This window comes from Ailuropoda melanoleuca, chromosome 13 (genome assembly GCF_002007445.2).
Source record: "Ailuropoda melanoleuca isolate Jingjing chromosome 13, ASM200744v2, whole genome shotgun sequence".
Classification (NCBI taxonomy): domain Eukaryota; kingdom Metazoa; phylum Chordata; class Mammalia; order Carnivora; family Ursidae; genus Ailuropoda; species Ailuropoda melanoleuca.
Window position 1 is genome coordinate 16,899,895 of NC_048230.1, and position 23,040 is coordinate 16,922,934.

Sequence of the window (23,040 nt, forward strand, 5' to 3'; positions counted from 1 at the left end):
TCACTAATAATGTCATCTAATATTTTCCTCAGGTTCTTCTATGGTATTTATATATAAAATACTGTCATTATCATACTGCATACAGAATTCTGTTTTATTTTATTTTCATTTAATGTTATATTGGGATACTTCCCCTGGGTCATCAAATATTATTAAACATTTTCCATCATGTTAGATACCATATTTTGTTTAGACATTCTCCTAGTTTGAGGCATACAGGTATTTACTACTATTTTAAATAATGCTTCAGGAAACCTTTCAATAGAAGATTTTTTTTGTCTAAAATTGTGATCATGTGTAAGGATAAATTCACAGTAGTAGAACTACAGGGTCAAAAATACGAATACTTTTCAGGTTCTCAACAGATACTCCAAGAATGCTTTCCAGGAAGTTTATAGTGATTTATATGCCCTGAGAATACTTGAGAATATCAATGTCATGTATCCTCACTAACATAGAGTATTATTGTGTATTAAAATACTTTTAAAAAAAATCGTATCTTAAGTTCTCAAGTAAGAAATCAATTCTAGGGAAGCCTTGTGTCATAGGTTAGGAAATTTATTTCCAGTTTCTTTGAAATTGGCAGGAAAGTAAGCACTGGGAAAGACTATTGAGGGAGTTTGGATTGTCTGCAGCCTTAAAGATTCCCTTCACAGAATAAATAATCCAGAATTATCTATCCTGGATCATTTAGACATTTGACTTCCATCAATTCGGGGATACAAATAACTTGATCTCCTTCAAATATTTTGTGGTAGCATTTTTAGGAATAGTTTTTGAAATCATTCTGATTGAATTAAATAATTTTTCTTTTTTTTTTTTTTAAAGATTTTTTATTTATTTGACAGAGATAGAGACAGCTAGCGAGAGAGGGAACACAAGCAGGGGGAGTGGGAAGAGGAAGAAGCAGGCTCACAGCAGAGGCCTGATGTGGGGCTCGAACCCATAACGCCGGGATCACGCCCTGAGCCGAAGGCAGACGCTTAACCGCTGTGCCACCAGGCGCCCCTGAATTAAATAATTTTTCTGAAAGGCCATTTTGTTTTAATTTGTTAAAGCACTTCATCTTTAACTCAATTTTAAGGTTGGGATCATCCAGGACAAAGGACATTTGATCCTTAACTTAATACCGTATTTCGTTGATTCTAAGACACCCAGTTTTCATTTAAATGTCTTTGAAACTGGAATGTATAACAGACATTGTCAGTGCTCTCGGACCCCTCTACCATGCTCGTGAACATTAGCCCTGTGGGCTTTCACTCCTGACACCCAGCACCTGCATCTCTTTGTTGGAGATGCAGGAAACTTTTTCTACAAAGAACTAGAAGTGCCTGGAAATGTACATCTCCCTCCTAGGCCTCCAGTGCTTACCCAATGACTGATGCAAGGGTATAAATACTGCGGACTCCCTGGCCTCTGACTTGTGCGGCTGAGATAGGACTTACACTATCTCCAGAGATCCGCTGTGGGCTGAGCGTACGTGCCCTCCAAACCCCCTTGGTGGGTTTTGTTTGACCTCACACCCTTGCGTGGGCTTCCCTCTCTCTTTTTGTGTTCATACTATTTCTCTATCTCCCTACTGTTTTCCCCCACTAATTCACAGAAATCCTCATCTCAGGGGAACCGAACATATTACAAGATGTGTCTTACGATCAACGATGTCTTGTACTTGCAGTCGGCCAGGCAACCATAACGACATAGCCGTCTCCGCCTTTGCATGCATGAGCTTGGTTGTTTCTCCTATGGCATGGATGAACGATTACAGCTTTACTTTTCAGTGAATAAACATTTAAGGACTATTTGAGGACGGAATGTGCATCTTTTTTTTTTTTTTAAAGATTTTATTTATTTATTTGACAGAGATAGAGACAGCCAGCGAGAGAGGGAACACAAGCAGGGGGAGTGGGAGAGGAAGAAGCAGGCTCATAGCAGAGGAGCCTGATGTGGGGCTCGATCCCAGAACGCCGGGATCACGCCCTGAGCCGAAGGCAGACGCTTGACCGCTGTGCCACCCAGGCGCCCCAGGAATGTGCATCTTGATTGCTGTCTAAAAATCTTCTATTAAATCCTTTTGAAAAGAATTTTTTAAAAAGTGCCAGCATCAAAATGGCAGAATAGATGTCAAAGGCTAGGGAGAAAAATCCTAGAGACAGGAGTGGACCATTCCTTCAAGAAATGCTTCATTCTGAGGGCAGAGAGGATGTTATTGTGAAAATGTGTGGATACAAAAAAGAGATTCCAAAGAGTTTTCATTCTGAATACCCTGAAGTTTTAGGAATATCGCAATTTATTTGTGTTTCACTTTCCTTTCTATATATACATGATAAAGGTCTATGTTCAAACAGCTCTTAGACTTACTTAGAGGGGACATAAGACAAAAATTCAAAGTACTATGTCATATTTTAAATGCCTCTTTTCTTCATTTTTAGTGATACATAAAATAATGGCAAGTCTTATAATGGATAGAGACTTTGGTGAAATACTAGTCAAGGATGTGCTACTCAAAGAAACAGGAGTATAATCAATGAGCAATCTTGACAACACTGAGAAAACAGATTATTTCACAGACTTCCCATCCTCTGTGATTCATAGCAGAAGATCCATTGGTGAGTGAGGACCACCAGTTTGGTCATATTCTTGAAATTTTGCAGACTTAAGTCTCTTAAACATTTCATATTCCTCCAAAGTGTGTATATGTGTATAGATGTGGTCCATACATGCATGGAAAGTGTGTACACACATACACACACACACACATACACACCCTATTTCTTTCAGATTTTCCTTAAATGGAACTTTTCCTTAAATGGAACTTTTACCATTGAGAGAAGTAATCTATGCTTTTAATTTGGTGCTGGCCTTTTATTTATTTTTGTGTGGGGATCACAGAACTATGGATAACTCAGGTGATCCCCACACAAAAATAAAACAGCTGGCATTAGATTAAATGCATTGATTACTTCCCTGAATGGTAAAAGTGCTCAGCACATAGATGCAGGGTCTGCCCACCAACATCGTTTCATATTCCATTTCAGAGAAATACTTGACCCGGACCGTCTATATGCCAAGGTAAGCCTATTATCCACCCAATTTGTTTTGTCTTCCTGTTTTCCCTTCTGGTGTTTTGCTGATGAAAGATGGATTTCTCCATTGTGAAACGGCAATGGTCAAGTAATTCTGATGGGCTTAGTTATAGATGGGATAATTTCCGCACTCTCAGAGTATGGTGGCAACACATAGCTCCCTTGAGCCAGATCAATTCTTCAGCAACATGATTAATTAACCTGTAAGAGCAGAAGTTCGAACTGTTGCCTTGAAATGCACTAACCTTGTATTTTGCTTTTAGGCTTTTTCTACCCTTCCATGCCAAAATCGTTCTGTTGTGTTTTTTTCAAAACCTGGGGCAAATCGACAGTGTTTGCGTATGTGCTTTACAATCCTTCTGCTGCAATCATACTGTGGGTTTTATGGCCAAATACAGGCAGCATACACTTTCCTCTTCAACAAAATCCATTATGTTGTTCTAACATTAGTAGAACTAGCTAGTGTAGACAGGTTTAAACTCCCACCACATTTTCTTTTCATTCACTTTGTCTTTCTCTGCTAGAAGCAGGAAATAGCTAAAAGAGTTTTGAGAACAATAAATTGCCTTAAAAAAAAAGATTTAATTATTTTAGAGAGAGAGAATCTCCAGCAGACTCACCACTGAGCACGGAGCCCGATGCAGGGCTTGATCCCACAATCCTAGGATCATGACCAGAGCCAAAATCAAGAGTCAGCCACTTAACATACTGAGCCACCCAGGTGCCCCAACAATAAATTATTTTTAAATGTATTCTGTAATCATTTATTGATTACTGTACCATGTCTTATGTGAGGGATAAAATAATAACATAGGGACTTTGACTTACAGGGCTCTAAGTCTAGTAGGAGAGATACATGCCTCTGTTTGCTGCCCAGTTAATTGCAAATGTAGTGTAACAGAGGCTTTATTAAAAGGTTCGCAGCTAGAGGGGGATGGGGTGGGATTTTAGAGTGTGACTCCTCCTAGTTAACATTTTCACCTTCCAGAGTTCTAGATAAAAACACGCAGTGCACCAAAGAGACAAATAAGAAACAACAGACTATTTGAGCCAATGTTCTGTCTTCCCATTTCCCTCCCAATAATATCTGATTGACCCCGCCAGCTGCTGATGTTGAGTGGGATAGCCACAGCGAGAGAGACTAGTTGGCTTTAACCAGAGTTCTGATTTTCATTACCATATGGAAAGAAGAAGCATAAGGGAGTGGGTAGGACCAGATTTCAAGCCCTTAAGACTCAGTAACCCAGCACACTGGGTAAAAATAAATTAGTAAATAAATGTAGTAACCCAGTGTGTGTCTGGACAGATAGCTCAGCAACTTGTCTTGGGGTGGAAGTTCTAGGTGCACCCCTCCCAAGTGGGAAGAGGGGCCAGACGCACATGGAAAAATGCAGAGGTGGCATCTATAGAGAACCAGTGCTGGGCATGGGGAAGGCAACATGTACCAAGATCTTCAAGGAAGAGGTGAATGTAAAGTGCGTCTTGAAGGATAGGAAGGAATCTGATGAGCAAATGAGGCCAGAGAGAAAGTGGAAAGGGTCCGATAATGCCAGGTGCTAGGGAACTACTGAAGAGTAGCAAGGGGGCGATAGAATCAAATATGGGCTTGGGAAAGATAATTCTGACAGAAATGTGGTGGCATATTGACGGGGGACAGGTATGCCAAGAGAGACAGGAAGGCATAGTGCCTACATTGCTGTTATCCAGGTAATAAATGGGAAAGATCTAAAAAACAGATAGGCAGCGTTTGCATGGAACACAGGAAAGGCAATGTATTTAAGAAATGTTCTAGAAACAGCACCTGTCCTATTCTTTGTTCCAAACTCACCAAGCATAGAAGTCACTACCTGAGAGGGCAGAGGCAGAGGAAGGCCAAGAGTGCTACTCTGAAGGAGCTTCCTCCATGAGGAAGAACACATCAGGAGTAGGGAATTAATGACCTTGAACAGCACTCATCTCAGCCAACGTGCAGTTCCCTCTGTTCTTTGGAGTCATTGCTAGACTCCAGGTTTATCTAGTGCCAAGACACTCCGGGTTTGGAAGGCTCGATGTCACTGTCCGAACTGAGTTTCATTGAGAGGTCATGTGGATTTAATGGAAAAAATCCTCACTCAGGTCCTGTGGGGTTTCCTGATACTCCTGTGAACCTTTTGGGTTCACAGAAACCAATCTGATCTTCCACACTGGACCACATTGGGCTGGAGGAAGCTCATTAAAGTTGTCCAAGGTCCCATATGCCTAGACACATGATGCAGTCATTTCTACCCTAGGGACAGTGAGGAATGGGTCTCCTCTGCTCTCAAAACTAACAAACTGGGGTTTTCCTGCTCCCAGAAAGTGGCCCAGGAAGTGAGGCCCAGGCCCCTTTCTCTGAGCCCCATGAACATTTTTGTTCTTTCTTTTCCTCCCACAGTCACAGGAATTACTTCCTAGATAGAGAGTAGGAAAGCCTTGCTCTTCCTCCTCATATACACCCACAAACCTTTGATCTAAATCACGACTCCTTTCCAGTTCCCTAAGGAACCAGACTTTTGGAACTCAAAAGAGCATGTGCTGATCTCACACCTCTTTCTTGAGGCAAGAACGTTAAATGGCCTAGAAGTTCAAATACGTGATAAAGAAGAGAGAGAAAGAAAACAAATGGGAAAAGCTTTGGTTAATTTCAGTTGAACTTCCTTTGTATAAAATTACAATCACATGGGGGCTAGGATCACGTCTGTCTTGCGTTGCGTCTCTTGTACTTAGCGAAGTGTCTGGCATCCAGTAGCACTTGTTAAGTGTTTAAGTGAATAAATGAATATAAACGCATGGGAGTTAAACTGGGGACTAAGCCTTGGTTATGGATAGTGCATTACACATTCGACTTGGCAAGTATGTATCCAACACCTACTATGTGACAGGCAATGTGGGAGATGCTCCTTGAAGGTGCTAGATCCTTCCCAAAGTAGGAAAAAGACAAATAAACCCCTGCCTTCATGGATCTTACTCCCATTGTTAATAAGGAAGACAATAAACAAACAGATCATTACAAACTAGTAAGTAATGGAGAAAGAATAAACAGTGAAGTAACAGAGAATAATTTAGTGATGTGGGAATGGGGGGCAGGGGGAGATGTGCAGTGACAGCTATTAATCTGATTGCACTTACCCTCAAACTATCCCTACCCCTGAAAGTAAAAATCAAACTTAAAAAAAAAATTAACGAAAGTAGGATTAGTTAAATGTAAAGTCATATGAAGAAAGTGCATACAGAATTTCATGTAACATTTAGACAATCATCATGCAGGCACAGTAATACCACATATGGATAGTTGTGGTTAAAACTTCTCGGGTATTTTATTTCTCAAGTTAAGTTTCCATGGGCATATTCTGTTTAAAGTTCGTCTCCTCAACAGCTACGTGCAATAGAGTATGTAAGTTGTTTTAATGGTAGTTCCGTTCTTTCTGCTCTGTAGATGGTAAAATTCAAGTTTGTTGGCCCCTGAAAAAGTTGCATTTCACTTTAGCAGAGAAAATAAAAATGTCCATTCCCCCCCCAAAAAGGATAATATTTTCTAATTTTGCAAACACTTTATGGCGGTATCATTTGATTCCGTATTTTTACAGCTGCTTAGCATTTATTATTGGAGAGCCCCTTCTCACAGTATGTTTCTCTTTCATTTCTAGTCAAGGGGTGTTAATATTATTTTGGAATTATTTGAATTTGAGAGAGTGATAAAGGGCCTCTCTTAGAGGTTCTTACTAAACAAATCCCTGACTTCTTACTCCTTCAAGGGAAAGTAAAATGTTTTTGAGGAAAAAGGAAAGAAAGGAAAAAGGTTTTAGATTATGAGTTTCTTGGTTTGGGAATCAGAACTATTTGGTGTGGTAACCTCAAGGCTTTGCATCTTGTCTGTCATTTGGCAGGTGCTCAGGAAATGGTCGATGAGTTGAACTGGTTTGAGAAGAGTCAGGGGATTACCCTCCTCCATATAGAGATGGGGAAATCAAGGCACAAAGAACTTGTAGATGTGTTTGCACTGTGTTTTGCATTTTACTAAGGGCTCTCACCCAAGTTAGCTCATTAAGAGTGGGTTTTCACCACCATTATATATAAAGTAGGAAATGTCAATAAAAAGAGGAGAGTAATGATGTGTTCAACAGACAATGAATTAGTCATTGCCAGACTCCCCTATATATAGCAAGGCATTCTCTGCTGCTAAGGGACAACTAAAACCTAATGATGAAAAAAATTCAGGTCCTTAGACAATGATAAAAAGAAGATGACTCTTCTAAGGACAAAAACAATCAGAAAAGTTATTGGCAATCTTTGCACTAAAAAAAGTCCTATAATATATGGCAAACAAACTCATACACCATTGGTGATGGTGTAAATTGGTCCTATTTTAATGGAGGAGCGTTTTTGAAGATCTACCAAAAAATAAAATGAACAAACCTTTGACAGAACAATTTGCTTTTATGAATATATTCTCACTACAGACCTACTGGCACAAGAGTGCATGCATATATGAAGAAAAGGATTTAATGAATGTAAGAATGTTCTCTATGACGTTGTTTGTAACAGAAGACAACCTGTAACAGCTTAAGGACTCATCAACAAACTGATGGCTGCAGAAACTATGAGTTATCTGGGTACTGTTATTTTATACAGACATTTTATTTATTTATTTATTTATTTATTTATTTATTTATTTATTTATTGAAAGATTTCGACAGAGATAGAGACAGCCAGCGAGAGAGGGAACACAAGCAGGTGGAGTGGGAGAGGAAGAAGCAGGCTCATAGAGGAGATGCCTGACGTGGGGCTCGATCCCAGAACGCCGGGATCACGCCCTGAGCCGAAGGCAGACGCCTAACCGCTGTGCCACCCAGGAGCCCCACTTCTTGATTTTTCAATGGAAATAGGTTATTTTTAACATCCAGAAGTTAAAGAGTAGCTGTTCCAACTCTGGCCACCTGAGAAGCTTTTTACTTTTTAACCAAGAATAAGAGGACCCAGGAAATGGTTATTTTGTCCTACTTTGCTACAGTGCCTCACACTATGCTTGGCACACTGTTGATGCTCAGTACGTACCCTGAGAATAAAGGAGTAAAGATGACCAACCCTGGTCACTCTTCCATGAGGTGAGGTGGAAGGACGTAAGAACACTGAGATTTTCTAACCCTAGAATCAGAGCCAGTGGGTCAACAGAGAAGTTTATCACACCCATAGGGTTGATTTATATTAAAGAAAGACTGGCCAGATAAGTATCAACTCACCAAAAAATAATCTGGGGGTTCAACCTGCACTGGCTAAGGATTCTTAATGAGTCCCCACCATGTTTCTTTGAGTGTCTCTTGGGGGCATTTATCAGTTGGTTTGGAGGTCATAGAAGCATAAAGAGGAAGAAATCTCAGACATGCCAGTTCAGACCCTGAACCTCCTCAGTACCATTCCCGTAAGGAGTTCTGATTGAACACTTCCTGGGACAGTGCTTTTGCTTCCTCCGGGGGAATTCTTTCCTGGGGAGCCCTAACTCCCAGAAACTTCCTGATTGCACGGAACTGGAATCTGCCCTTTGAAGAACTGACCCACAGACCTAGCTCTGCCGGCAGCGTCACACACAATGGATCTAAGCAGCTCTGCAGAGTGGTTTAAGAGAACCGGCTGTGCCACACCTGCCTTGAACCCTACCTTCCACATGGAGGTACCCTGTGACCCTTAGGCAAAGATTAGCAACTCCCTCCGATCCCAAATTTCTTCTTTACAAAATGGGGATCATTATAGTTTCTACCTCATGGGGTTGTTTTAAGAAGATAATGAAGTAATCTATGCAAACTGCCCATCTCAATGTATGGCACAAAATGCTCAACAAAGAATATCGTTACAATTTTCATAGCTCTTTTCCATGAGGTATTCCATGAGGAAGCAAGGAAGAAAGTGGCACAAAACAGCAGTCTTGTGCCTGTGACAGTGTCTGTCAGTAAAATGCATGCCTGAGGACCTTGATTTCAAGCGACTCTGGAGTTGCTTCTGTGTTTTCTTCACTTAAAAACAAATCAGAAAAACACTCCCAGTAGGGGGAGGGAAATTTCATACCATTAATTTCACGACAACAAAAAGCCCGCACTTTCACAATTATAGACACTAGCTTATAAAAGTAACTTTGGGTGTTTGAGAATCTCACTCACCTCTGGGGGACACAAGGAAAGAGCTCCCTCAGGGACTTCTCTCAAAACTTGTCTCCCTGGAGCTTGCTAATATTCACGTAGCTCTCAGGAGAAACACGAGTTTTCTTCAGCCATTCTGAAACTTTTCTCGGGGCTAATGACTGCCTATCAGCCTGGATTTGACTTTATGCTATTACTCAAGATGTAAATTATAAATCCGATATATATTCAGGATTGAATAGGTGAGCATAATATAGACCTACATTTACAATATGCATCTATATTACGTGCCATATGAAACTTAGTAGAGTAGGAGACTCTAGGATCTAGGTCCCATTTTGACTGGGCACTAACCCACTCTGTGACCTCTTAGGATCTCAGTTGACTATCTATAAAATGGTTACAATTGGGGATTCTTACAATTGGGCCTCAGGCATCTCTTGTTTCAAGCAGAGCAACAATATTAAAAACAAAACAAAACCTGTTACATATATTGGGATTCTGCCTAAGAATTCATTTGAAAATGAGTCTTTTTCTCCAAAAGATGTTTGAAAATCACAGAATCACATGATCCTCAAGGTTGGGGTTCCTTTCTCCTACTTGTTTTTCAGAGGTGGGGAGGGAATGAAGAGGACAAGGAGGAGGAGGAGGGAGGAAGTGGTTAGAAGAGACCACGGTGACAAACAGTAACTTCTCGGTCTTCCCAGGCATGGTCTGGGAACAGGGTGTTCTGATTAATTAAGGATTCTTACTCACTTTCTTACTAAGTATATTACCTAACAATATCATAATATTGGATATGAATAAATCCCTTTTTATCATTCAGTTGGTACCCAACTAACGCCCAGGACATTTAAAATGACTTCCTCCCCGCTCCACGCCAATCCCCAGCCCCAGGTTTAAATCATTAAACTTAAGAGAAAATCTTAAGCCCTCCATGTCAATGGCTCTTTCCTTCCAGGAACTGTCTAGTGGCACCCTTACAATAAAATAGCTTAAGATGAAAAGTGTAACCAGCTTGGAGGGTGATAGCAGCAATCATGAGGCCAGTCTTGAACTCCCAGCAGGAAAGTTCACGGATGAGTCCTGATAGCAGAGGAGATTCCAGACGCTCCTCTTCTCATCAGCAACCCACAACTGTCCCCTCTGGCAAGGGCAGCCTAAGCAGAGCGGCCCCCTGATGGGAGCCAGTCCTTTACTGTAGGAAAATGTGAGCTGCTCAAAGAAGACTGTTGGAAGGGCATCATGGGGCCAAGCCATGACTTGGTGAATGTTGGGGGGGAGGGGGGAGGGGTTTTTAGGAAAACAGTGGGGTTATGTGGGGGCCCCGTCTGACTGCAGAGGGGCCTCTGAATCTCTGTGGCCGCTGGAGCGCACAACTGTGGAGCTCAGCTGTGTCAACAGAACCGCGGTGGCCTGCGTGTTGGGCTATGACCTCCCTCTGCAGGGACAGCGGGGTGCAGTGGAAAGGGGGCTGGACGCGGAATCAGAAGACAGGTGTGACTCTCAGCCCTGGGACAAGGTGCTTCTTTTCCCTGAACCACTATTTCCCCAACTGAAAAACAAGAATAAAAATACCCACAGGATCTGCCTCACAGGCATGTTGTGTGGTTTAAACAAAACAGGGTCTGAGAAGCATTTGGTAAATGAGAGCGCCCCATACACATGTAAACTATATTCCATAGCCTATGAGATAGTTGTCCACATGTGATCCTTAAGAAACCCCCAAAAGCTTGCTCAGATCACTTTCCTAAGATACTAATATAAAAGGTTAGTGACTTACCAAATAAATGAAGTGCTTCACTGCGTTCACATAATTTTCCTGTAAGTCTTAATTATAAAAATCGTGGTATCTGATACTCTATAAAGAACTATATATAAAATTACAAATCTAATTGTATATGAAAAAAATATACATATTATAAAATCTAATTATATGTGATTTCAAAAAATGCAACTAGATGATTCTTAAAGAACTAGTGTAGTGGTAATTGATCTCATAAATGTATACACTTATAGCAAAAGGTTTTACCATACCATACGCTCTCACTCATACGTGGAATTTAAGAAACAAACCAAACGAACAAAGGAAAAGAGAGACAAAACAAAAAAATAGACTGTTGAATACACAGAACAAGAGGGTGGTTGCCAGAGGGGAGGTGGGTAGGGAGATGGACGAAATAGGTAAGGGGGATTAAAAGTACCCTTATCGCGATGAGCAGTGAACAGTGTATAGAATTGCTGAGTCGCTATATTGTACACCTGAAACTAATATGACACCATATGTTAATTACACTTCAATAAAAGAAAAAAATTCTCATCATAAGCAAAGAAAAAAATTTTACAAAGTAGCCTAAATCCAGAGTCTCTATTACAGAACCTCAGTAAGTAGTGTGTGTTTTGCTCCTATTTTAGACCATTGTGTGTTGGGGGTCATCCATGTAGAATGAGATGTTAGAAGACCATGGAGCTCAGCTTCTTATGGGAGACCGTCAACTCTTCTGATCGGTAAGTTCTCTGGAACATTCCTCTTCGTTCTCCTCTGAGCAGGACAGGTTCAGTGCACTCATCACAGGATGGATCCAGGATGTCGTCTGCGTTACGTGACTTGAGAAGAACAAGGAATGCAATTATAATCTGGAAGACTGTCTGTCCTTCTACCCATCCATGCAAGTCCTGGTCCCAGGGACACAGCTTCCTCTCTGGAAGCAACTGGAACTCCATCCACTAGTTTTAAAAAGTCTTGGATAGGTTTTAAGGTTCAACCAAGCCCATTTCTTTCTTTCTTCTTTGGTAAAAAGGAAGGTAGGAGAATGTGTCATCTTCAACTCCTTGCTTTTCCTTACCTGACATTCTAGTCAGTAAGTCCTGGGACTGTCTTACTGAAACATCTGTGGGGTATTTTACTCCCTCTCTTCCGGTGCCATAGCCTGAGTCACTGAAATTGCTTGTCTCTCTGCCTGTTCTGGTTCTTTGTTAATTCAATCTCTACTCCAGCCAAGGGCTCTTTCTAAATGACAAATCATACACCATTGCTCACCTGCTAAAAATTCAGTGCCAACCCATGCCTCCTGGATCAAATACATAGTCCGTAGTATGAAATACCTTGGTTTTTTTTTTTTTTACCTGCCTCAACAATACTTTCTTCTCTGCTACAGTCTTCCTCCCTCCCATTTTGTTTACCTAGTTAACTCCTACTAATTTCAAAGAATCAATCTCCCTCAAACTTCCTCCGATCTGTGCTCCTGATCCTACCTCTTATTACACTCTATCATAAGGGCCTGTTTATCTTCAGTAAAGAAGGAGGAAGTTACTGCATAAGAAGCTGCTTGAGGACAGGAACTGTGTTTCTTGTCTGAATTTATGGTGCTTAACATGCGCTCAGAACGAATGATGAGGCATTTCGGGGAGGAAGAAGCAGAGGTAAGGAAGGATGTACAACAGGTACAGGGCACGTTCAGAGAGCGCTGAAATCTTACCACCTGTGCCCCAGCTGGTGGATGGTGTTTTTCAGACCTGGTATCCAATGCTCAGCCTTTAGCTGAATGAATCTCCCAAATCCACCACTCTCTGCCCAGCTCCTGAGTGTTGGACAGGCAGCTGATTTGTTTCTTCTTCCTGGATGCTCTTTCTTGCACTGGCTTACCCCACTGCCTTCATCCATCTAGATCAGTCTTCCCCACCCCTATCCTATGCAAACTCAACCATGGAAAGTAGTATCATGTCTTAGATCGAGTCTGTCTGAGGGCTGGCCCTTGGGAGGATCAAATAAGATGGGGGGTGTGTCTAAAAGTTTCTCCTACATCACAGAATAACATTTCCAAAGTGTGTTTTTAAAGGGTTTTTAGTAACTTTTATGAAAGAAGATAATTCACTGGTTGAGTAAGTTTGAGATGCACTAGGTTAAACAGAGCTAAACAGGTTTCTTTACCGCAGGATTTCCCTAAGCCTTAACTGTATTAACATGTGCTATGGCTTTCCAGCAGTATGCAGTATTATTCAAACTAACATGCCCCTGTTAACACACATGGGAGGAGTATTCCACAGGGCACAATTTGGGAACTATCCCAAAAATGCACTTACTTTATTGGCTGTTGATGACAATATCTGAAAATGTTGGACTTAGTACAAATGGGCAGTTACACTGTCAGTGGTGATTTGGTTTGTTTTTGACCCTCTATCCCAAATTCTATGCATATCCCCCAATACAAATTACTCAACTCCTACGTTTAAATATTAAAATTCATCTTTCCATGGAAGATCACTGATAGTTTCATGATGGGGTAAACAAATTTAAGTTGTTTTAAGAATCAAGGTGAAGGTGGTGAGGTCCAAACATCTTCGTAATTTCAAAAGCACAGAGTGTGGCTAAGTGGTACAAAGAATCATTATTCTCTTGACAGTAATCCATATTACTATTATCTCTTTAAAATGGTTTCTAGTTTAACAGAATTTCTTATTATGGAGGCTAAACTTACTAAAGCATTGGATTCTGCACAGGTTAACTTCATTTCAAGGTCTTGGGGGCGGGGGGTAGGGAAAGCTGGAAGTCTGCCTAAATTGAAAGTGGTTTTAAACATCAGAGGGCCAGGATGCCGCTGCAAGGTGAAATGAGGACACATCATTCTGTACAAAGCACCTGTTTAAAACTAAAAGGAAAAACTTGATGAGACAAAATCTTGGTATATTTACTTTGATGTTTACCAGAACATTTATAATATCTTAGTCCAAAGAAGAGACTTTAAATTATTATAAATCCTCCCTCCCCAACAAGGTCTCCTAATTAGGGAGAGTGGGAAGGAAGGCAAACAGGAACAACCACCTGAGGGACAAGTTCAGGTGCATGCTTTCCTAGTAGGCTTTTTGAAAAATAATGTTCTTAAGCTTAAACTATGAAAACTGCCTAGATATGGACAATCCATTAAATTTATAATGTAAACTAAGCAAAAACAAAATGCCTGAGGAAAAAATGTAGTTATTCACTCTGAAAAATGGCTATCAGAAAGTTCCACTAGAAGCTCATCCTTGCCAGGAAACTTCATTAAGTGCTTTTTTAAAATCAACAAATCTACATCCGATCTTTTCCCAAATACGAAAGTAACACCATAAAATATTAACTGATTAAGCTTGTTCACAATATACTTCTCGGTATCTGTTTAAAAAACACACACCCAGAACACCAAACGTGCAATTACAACAGCTACGTAACTAGGAAAAAAAACCCCAAAAACAAAACAACCAACCAAGGCACAAGGTTTCTATGCTTCAAGTACATATTTCACACCTAGGTCTTTTGTACAAACAAAAACCAAAGTTGCTAAAACTCAGGTAGTGCGTGTGAAGGGCCTGGCAAAAAGTAGATATTCGATAAGTGATCATGGCTAGTTTTTAGGGTTTTTTTTGTTTTTGATAATTAGAACTTTGTGATTATTGCAAGAAAAACTTGGAATTCTTCCTATGATGCTGAAACAGGGTCAGCTGTGTGTATACCATTCAATTTTATGTCCTGGTGAACATTGTGCCTAAAGAGCTTTGACATAATCGGTATGATGAGATAATCCCAGCTTTACTGGCTTGGAGAACATTCTAGTATTAGAGATATTTCCTCTCTGATTTGTGTGCTTGGTAGCTCAACTGAGAAGAGAGAATAAATCAGCCCTATTGACTCTGTTTAATTAGTAAAGACCCCATGGTTCATAAAGTGAGATGCTCCTACTTAGTATGAAAAATTTAGAGGTCTGGAGAATAAATGAGGCTGACTATGGAATGTAAAAACCTTCCATTTGAACATACACTACCTCTGGCAAATGTTCCTGCAGAGAGTGCATCTGACCTGATTTGGGGAGCAATCAACAGCAGTTCAGATATATTTGAAAATCTAAAAAGCATAATACTACTTGCCTCTGAGTGATTGCCAAATCTGTTGTTGGGAAACAGTAATATTCGATCTAGGAAGAGGATGGTGTTGTGTTTTTTTCTTTTATAATATTAGTAAATTGAAAGACATATTTTAGGGCTTATTAAAAAAAAGCCCTAAGAGAACATGCTTTATTTTATTGGCAAGGAAATGTAAGTGAATTATTTAAATCCCATTATAATTACCCTCCTTATGTTTCTTACCTCCTAGCATGCAAAATGCTTTCTTTCAAAATACAAATTTAGGACAGCCTTTAAGAGAAAAGTGGTTTAAAGACAAAAAGTGCACTAGCTTTGAAGAAATTCCTTCTTAATAATGGTCTGTGATGATGAAAGAGGTTCTTCTGTTAAATTCCATTGTAAATGGCACTATTTATATATCACTGTGAATTTAGCAAGATTGCATATATAACTTTATCATGTTTAAGGTAAGGTTGCAAAATAATGTGACTAAATAATTAACTTGCAATGTCCTTTTTTTGGGGGGGGTGGGGGGTAATCCTATGCATATAATATTCATATGAACAAGAAAATAAAGAGAAGTAACATATGTTAATTCGATCTTTTTCTGGCATCAGTATCTTGGAATTACTGGAAAAATTTACAACTGGCCATAAACCGCAAGTAGTAATAACAATAAAAGATTTATACGTATAAAAGAATTCCAATTGAAAACAAATTTAAAGGTAAGAACAGGAAGTGAACCACGTCCATAAAATTATTAAAAAGTCACCAAACCTTGGTGAGGGAGCACGTAATCTTCCCAGACACTGGTTATGAGAGTGACTGGGAATTAGTAATATGAAGAATTTATTCCAAAACACATTTAAGAGAAAATTACAAGCTGTTTGTTACCACTACATATAAGGAGTTCCCTCTTACATAATTTTGGAAATACATCCCTAAAATCAAAAGGATATTTTTCAGTAATTAACTCTGTAAATATCACAAAACAGTTCCCGTATTTTGTAATTAAACATTTGGAAATCCAGTGGGACTCTGACCAAATATTAGCAGGATCCCATCCAAATCCTTATGGTCTTCAAGACAAATTTCTTTTCACTACATATTTATGGCAATTTATATAAAAAGTACATATCTTTTGAAAATGGAAAAATTTGATTAATTAAAAAACCTTTACATCTTAGGTATCACATTATTTTAAGAATCTAAAGTTATATAGTAATATATTACTTATGCATAATATTGGAAAAAATTGCTGTCATTAGACTTGTAAAAGATGAAGACAAAAAAGAAAATTCCTGATAAAAATATGAAAAATATAAACTACATCCTTTAAATCATAAACACAGGTTTAGATTGCTGTCAATTACTGTACAGAACCAAAACATCCCAGGTCCAGAGCTGACACAAAGAAACCGTTTTACAGTCACAGATCACCACTTCGGACAACTCTTAAAAATTGATGCTGTTTTTCATTGTGGTAGGATTAAAGAATACAGAAGGCCTCAAAGAATATATCCCACTGGTACTTATATACACTGGACTATTAGATATCAATAAACACAGAATTTTCAAGTTGGTGTATTTGTACATTCTCATGTACCCTTTGGCAGTGCCCGCCAAACTTTATGTTCTCCCTTCCGTATCACAGAGTTGTTACTAGGAGGTAGCTGTCCAGACAGAGACTACCTGTCTCAGCTATCCTTATGTGAGCATGTGGCTAGTTTCTGCCAGTGGAAGGTGAGAGAATTGATGCTTATCTCTTGTGGGCCGGGGTTTTTTAAGAAACTGGAGAGCCTTCTCTACTCTTACTCCTCATCTGCTAACTGAAGGCTGAGGACTCTGAGGGCTTAGGGGATGTGGAGCCATGAGCTAGGAGGAGCTGGGGTACCAAAGTCACCAGTCAAAGAGAAGAAAAGCCACTCATCAACCAGGAAGCTCTGCACTGACTGTAGGTATGTGAGCATTAAGCCACTGAAAGGTGGTGGTTTGTTACAGCAGTTGATGTCATTCTAAATCATCATCAAGCAAGAGAGTATTTCAAGATGAAGCCATGACGGTTACTTCCCCAGTAAATACAACTTCTCCAAACTAAAGAGGTTGGCTTTCTAAAATACAGAAGACAGGCAATACATATATATTTTCATGCTACTTTAAATGGGTCAATAATCAAAAGACTGTCAGAATATAGATTAATGAAAACTAAATTTAATTAGAAACAACTTTGCTAGACCACCGCCAGTTCCCACCTTAAATTCTCGCTTATGAATACAGGTGCATTAAATATAGAAGATACTTTAATTTGTAATGTTCAGATGTTTCACTTTTTTATCCAATAAAATAAGTTTAATAAACATCTGATTAAGTACATTTTTCTAAATTACCAAATTTGAAACCTTAAAAAAACTAAAATGATTTGAAACAAAATTCCAACTAAGTTTATACTTATTCTAATATAATTTTCCATCAAAGTTAAGTGGACTACACTAAAAATGTAAGAATATGAATGTACATATTTTATCAAGAGAAGAATTGAACATTCTAAAATCACAAAACTGGATGGGACTCTGAGAGGTTCCCTCCCCCACCATCTCCATAGCCTTGACATGTTCTATCCAAGTATTACCAACTCCGTAATACATAAGTACAAAAGCCACTTGAGAGTGAGTGCTATAAAGTAGAAACTTCTAATTATAGTAAAAAATTATGGGGTAAACACCAAACATGCCATCCACCTTTAGAGTTCTCTCATCAACTCTACAATACCATTTCTAGTGGTGCCATCTTGGACTTGTGAATCAATGGACTTAACTATCTTTTAGAACCTTAGTTTATTTTGAAGAAGAGAAAAAGTTATACTTATCATCCTCATGTTATATATGAGGAAACTAATACCGAGAGAGGTAAAATAACTTACTTCAGGTCATAAAACTCTTGTTAGAGCCTGGATCTGGACTCAAATCTGACTTCTGAGAATGTAGCCATTCTGTTAAACTCCTCTCTGAGGCTCTGTTATCTGGGTGGGTTTCAACAACAATCTGGAGGGTGATTCTGGGATGGGGCAAATGATCACTTTTCTAAAAGGGCTCTTCAGTCTTACAAAATGAGGTAATTTAGGATGGGTTGACTGATCACAGATTATATTGTCTAAAGCATCTTTTAAAGCACTTGCCACAAAACTCATATTTTTATTAACTAGGAATAAAATGTACTGGCATGAAGCCTGCTGCCCCAGAAGTCTTACACTTTTCACATCATGAAAATGAATTCTTAATATGTCTGGCTTTTTGCCCACCAGGCTGTTAACTTCTGGAGGGCAGAGCATTCTACACGTCTTTACACTCTCGGTGTCAGGCTCACAGAAAATGAGGGTCAATAAATGTATGATGCATGGATCCACCACACTTTTCACTGGTATTATTATTATAGTACAAGTAAAAAATGCTCAAAAGTGGTAGACTAGCTTATTTATGATTGAGGATCAGATAAAACTATCTTCAGATGTGATAATGCAGTAGCCTCACTCTTAAGTGATTCAGAAATATGCATAAAGAGGGGCGCCTGGGTGGCACAGCGGTTAAGCGTCTGCCTTCAGCTCAGGGCGTGATCCTGGCGTTCTGGGATCGAGCCCCCACATCAGGCTCTTCTGCTATGAGCCTGCTTCTTCCTCTCCCACTCCCCCTGCTTGTGTTCCCTCTCTAGCTGGCTGTCTCTATCTCTGTCAAATAAATAAAAAATCTTAAAAAAAAAAAAGAAATATGCATAAAGAGACTCAACTTTATCAGGAAAGAATTCAATTGATTTAAACAACCTAAAAGTCGCCAAATAACCAGGACTACTAACCCTCTTCACCCATATTCTAATATCCAAGTAACCTGCAAAGGTCTGTTCATAAATTTGGTGGTAGATAATAACTGAACCACTATGATAATCCAAACAATTCTGACTAGAGTTTATTTGCTAAATAGCCAGAGTTATATGTAAACTTACTCAAATCCCAGGATTTAAGTTATAATTGTTTACATCGAACAAGTACTATTGTTAGCTAAACAAATCTTGTGTTAACTGGTAGAGTATAAAATGCTATCAAAGACAAATAAACATGATGGTAAGGGATGGCTAAGAGCTCATGCTACCCCTCAATTCTCTCACCATTACTGAAGTGATTTTACTACCCTGGAATTTTCAGCCTCTGATAGAACTCAGGATGCAGCGAAAGCCAAGTTTCTAGGCATCCAGCACCCAACAAAAGGATGCAGATTTTTCATAAAGGCGCCTGGTTAAGGCTGATGCTAAGTAACAAAGTTCAGGTAAGATCTAAGAAGACCCTCTCGCCCCCTCGTTGTCCTAGGTCATTCATTTGATATGCATGTTTAGGTATGTGGCAGCTGGATCAGACTTGACATTGGATAAGCATTTTGTACTTTACAATGTTTTTTTGATACGGATTTCCCAATTTGCTTTTCATACAAAGCTCACAAACCTAACTTGTCTCTACAAGTTTTACAACTGAAGAAACCAAGGCTAAGGGTGTCGGAGTACCCTTAGTTCACACAGTAGCAGAACCAGGGCTTAGATGCAGACCAGGGTTACTATTCTTTTGTACAGACTAGGCAGGCCTGGTTTGAAATCCCAGATGGCCCATGCACTAACTGGGTTACTGTGTGTCTCTGGGAAAGTTACTTAAACTTCGAATCTCAGTTTCCTAATCTAGAAAACATGTAACACCTGCCTCAATATTGTTAAGAGATAACATGTATAAATACCCTAGTTCCATGCTTGACAATTGTAGGTCCAAGTCATAACCATTACCCTCTCCCTTCCACCGCTGACTCCCTGTATTAGTTTTCTATTGGTGCAGTAACAAATTGCTACATAAAATTAAGTGGCTTTAAACAACACAAATTCACCGGCTTACACTTCTGTAGCTCAGAAGTCCGATATGGCTCTCGCTGGGCTAAAATCAAGGTGTTGACAAGGCTACGTTCCTTTCTGGAGGCTCTAGGGGAGATTTTGTTTCCTTGCTTTTCCAGCTTAAAGGCCACCCACATTCTGTGCTTCATGGCCCCCATCTTCAAAGCCAGAAACATAGCCTGTCTCTGCTTCCACTGTCATCTCTCTTTCTCTGACCCTCTTCGTCTGCCTCCCTCTTCCACTGTTAAGGACTCATGTGATTAGACTGGACCCACCTGGATAATCCAGGATAATCTCCTTATTTTAAGACCAGCTGATTAGCAGTCTTAATTCCACATGCAACTTTCACGCCCCTTTACCATGTAACCTAATGTATTCAAATGTTGTGGAGATTAACATGAAGACATCATTGAGGGGGGTGTCGTTTTTCTCCTTGCCACACTCCCCCTCCCCTTTGCTGCTTCATCTACTAAAGAGTAGGGCACAAGGGAAAAGGCACTGATTTGGATTAATTCTTGCAAATGTGCCTAAAACTTGGTAGATGTATAGGAAAACAATATACTGCACTGTAATGGAGATTATTAGATAAAGAAAAAGGAGCTGGAGAATTTATGGAAAGTAGTTTAAGAAAGAAGCAACTGTTGTGAACTGAATTATGCCCCTACCTCATCCAATTCATATACTGAAGCCCTAACCCATAATGTAGGCTATATTGGGAGATAGGGCCTTTGGGGAGATAAAGTTAGATGAGGTCACGGAGGTGAGGCCCTGGGTCCAATGGGACTGATGCCCTTGTAAGCAGAGGAAGAGACACCAGAGCTCGATCTCTCTGTGCACACACGGACAAGAGGCCATGTGAGGACACAGTGAGAAGGTCTACATTCTAGGAAGAAAGGCCTTACCAGAAATCAATCCTGATGGCATCTTGACCTTGGACTTCTGGCCTCCAGAACTATAAAAAAATAAATTTCTGCTCTTTAAGCCACACAGGCTTGGCAGTCCTAGCAGACTAACACAGCAAACGAATTTGGAAGGGAAAGTGTTTGACAAAAAAGTTAGTATTTGTTAATTAATTTAAATAAAGGGTCCTGGAGACAGAGAGAATTCCACATCTGGCTAAATAAAAGTATAACCGCAGAAAGGTGATGAATTTCCCAAGTACCTCCTGCAGTTCCAGAGGATTTGCTTCTAGTATTCCAATAAAATGCTAAAAAACATGCTTTATGCCTCAGTCATACCTGTCATTGGTTAAATGGGGGGGGGGAAGAGTTTGATGTTGGCTGTCTAGATCTGGATGTTTTATTCATTTCAGTGGGCTTTGCCATTCTGAATAACCTAAGCCAGCTGGCTGGCCTTTTGCTTAAATGACAGTTGCTCATACAGCACTTCGTACGCTACACCCCTTCGTAGGTATTTATAGAAAATCCAGAGCTAGCTGTCTCAGGCTCCTGAGCAATGCAACCTCTCGGCTCCTGTCACAGGGCTTCTGACTGGCCAGATAGCAGCATAAGTGCAGGTTTTGGCTAGTGGTTTCTATTTGCAGCTGTGCAAATGTTGTCATTTACAGCCCCTCCACTGTCCAATAGCAGTACTATAAAATGAAGGAGGGGAGGGAGAACTAACCTCTGTTCAAGGCTCACCAGGTGCCAGGTATTTTGCCAGGGGCTTTACCCCTCCCCCCCTTATTTTATTCAATTCTCAAAACAAGCCTAGGAGATATAAACTACTATCCTTCTTTTTGAATGAAAAAAGGGGGTACAGACAATTGAAAACCATATCAATTATACCCAAGGTCACACTCATAAGTGGTGCGTAAACACTAGAACCCAGGTCTGTCTGACATTATGAGTCCATATTTTTTTTTCCTCACCAATTGCTTTCCCAAATTGGCAATGACAGTCTTCATGCATTTGATAAATATTTATTTAGTCCCTACACACACCAGGCACTGTACTAGTTACTGAATATTCTAAGCCAGCTGTCAAACAGATGGTTACATCCAAACCAGTGGTTTTAATACAATTTATTCATAACTAAGAAGTGTTTGGAGACAAAATATTTCCTCCTTCAAGCCATCTTTTGATTTCTTCGTTACAGTCTCATGAAGAATGAAATGCTCAGGATTCTTATGCACGTAGAGGACAGTGAGGAGCTTACATGCACTCTCCTGATCTAAGCTGAAGTTAGGTGCACAGAAATTGCCTTGATGCCTCATCAAGTGAGCCTTGGACTCGTCTGTGAATGGGTATTTCTTAACTCACCCAAAATGAATCAAAGCAGCCAAATTAATGAGGTCTTCAGAAGGAGGGCTCCTGATAGTGTCCACTAAAGTGCAGCTAAACTAGTCTGCCAAGGATTTAGGAAAAGTCAAAAGTAGCGGCTTATTATTCCCAATCCAGAAACCATCCGCTCCTCTCCACCCTCCCCTCCAATCTCCCTAATTTGTAATTACATTAGAATTACCCAACATAGGCTCTGCTTGTAAAATAAAGTTAGGGGGTAAGAAAACATAACCTCCAATTTTTCTCTTTTGTGTGTTTTATTTTGTAAATGAGAGGACACAGTGTAACTTAAGCCTTTAATTAATACAGTAGGCTGACAATGGCAAAGTCTTATTCAAATATAGGTTATGATCCACATTCTTTCCTACCTGGGAACAACCTAATAGGATGTCCTACCTTAAGTCAATGAAGACAATCATTTAGGGTCATTAATTTCTCTGACTGGAGAGAAATGAAGAAAACCATGCCTACCAGAAATCAGTTATCTTTTAGAGTCATTAAGGCAAAGCTTTTTTAAAAAACTATCTTACAAGAGCTTCTTTGGGTGGCTTGTCATTGTTTATTTCATTCTTTCAACCTACTCTTTGTAATACTACTGCTCATCTTGGCAGAGTTTCTGCATTAGCAAAATGCTCTGGAAGACCAAAGATTGCAAAGATGTGGCATGTGTCCCCTATTCCTCTTCCCCTCTGCAACCCACAGCAGACACCTAATTGATCAGACATCACTGAG

The 23,040-nt window shown here is 39.8% G+C and overlaps 1 protein-coding gene across 3 annotated transcripts in view; it reads right to left on the bottom strand.

Annotated features, from left to right (window-relative positions):
• Positions 1–1,939: 1,939 nt before the first annotated feature.
• STXBP4 (syntaxin binding protein 4) overlaps positions 1,940–23,040 on the bottom strand; it is a 165,937-nt gene continuing 144,836 nt past the window's right edge. For 2 of the 3 annotated variants that reach the window (XM_019806273.2, XM_034641789.1), the window contains one exon: positions 7,855–11,839. In XM_019806273.2, the coding sequence (XP_019661832.1) occupies positions 11,725–11,839 (115 nt within the window). In that variant the 3' untranslated portion in view covers positions 7,855–11,724. Of the gene's footprint in view, positions 2,186–7,854; positions 11,840–23,040 lie in introns of those variants that run through there. The other variant, XM_034641790.1, reaches the window with a different exon arrangement.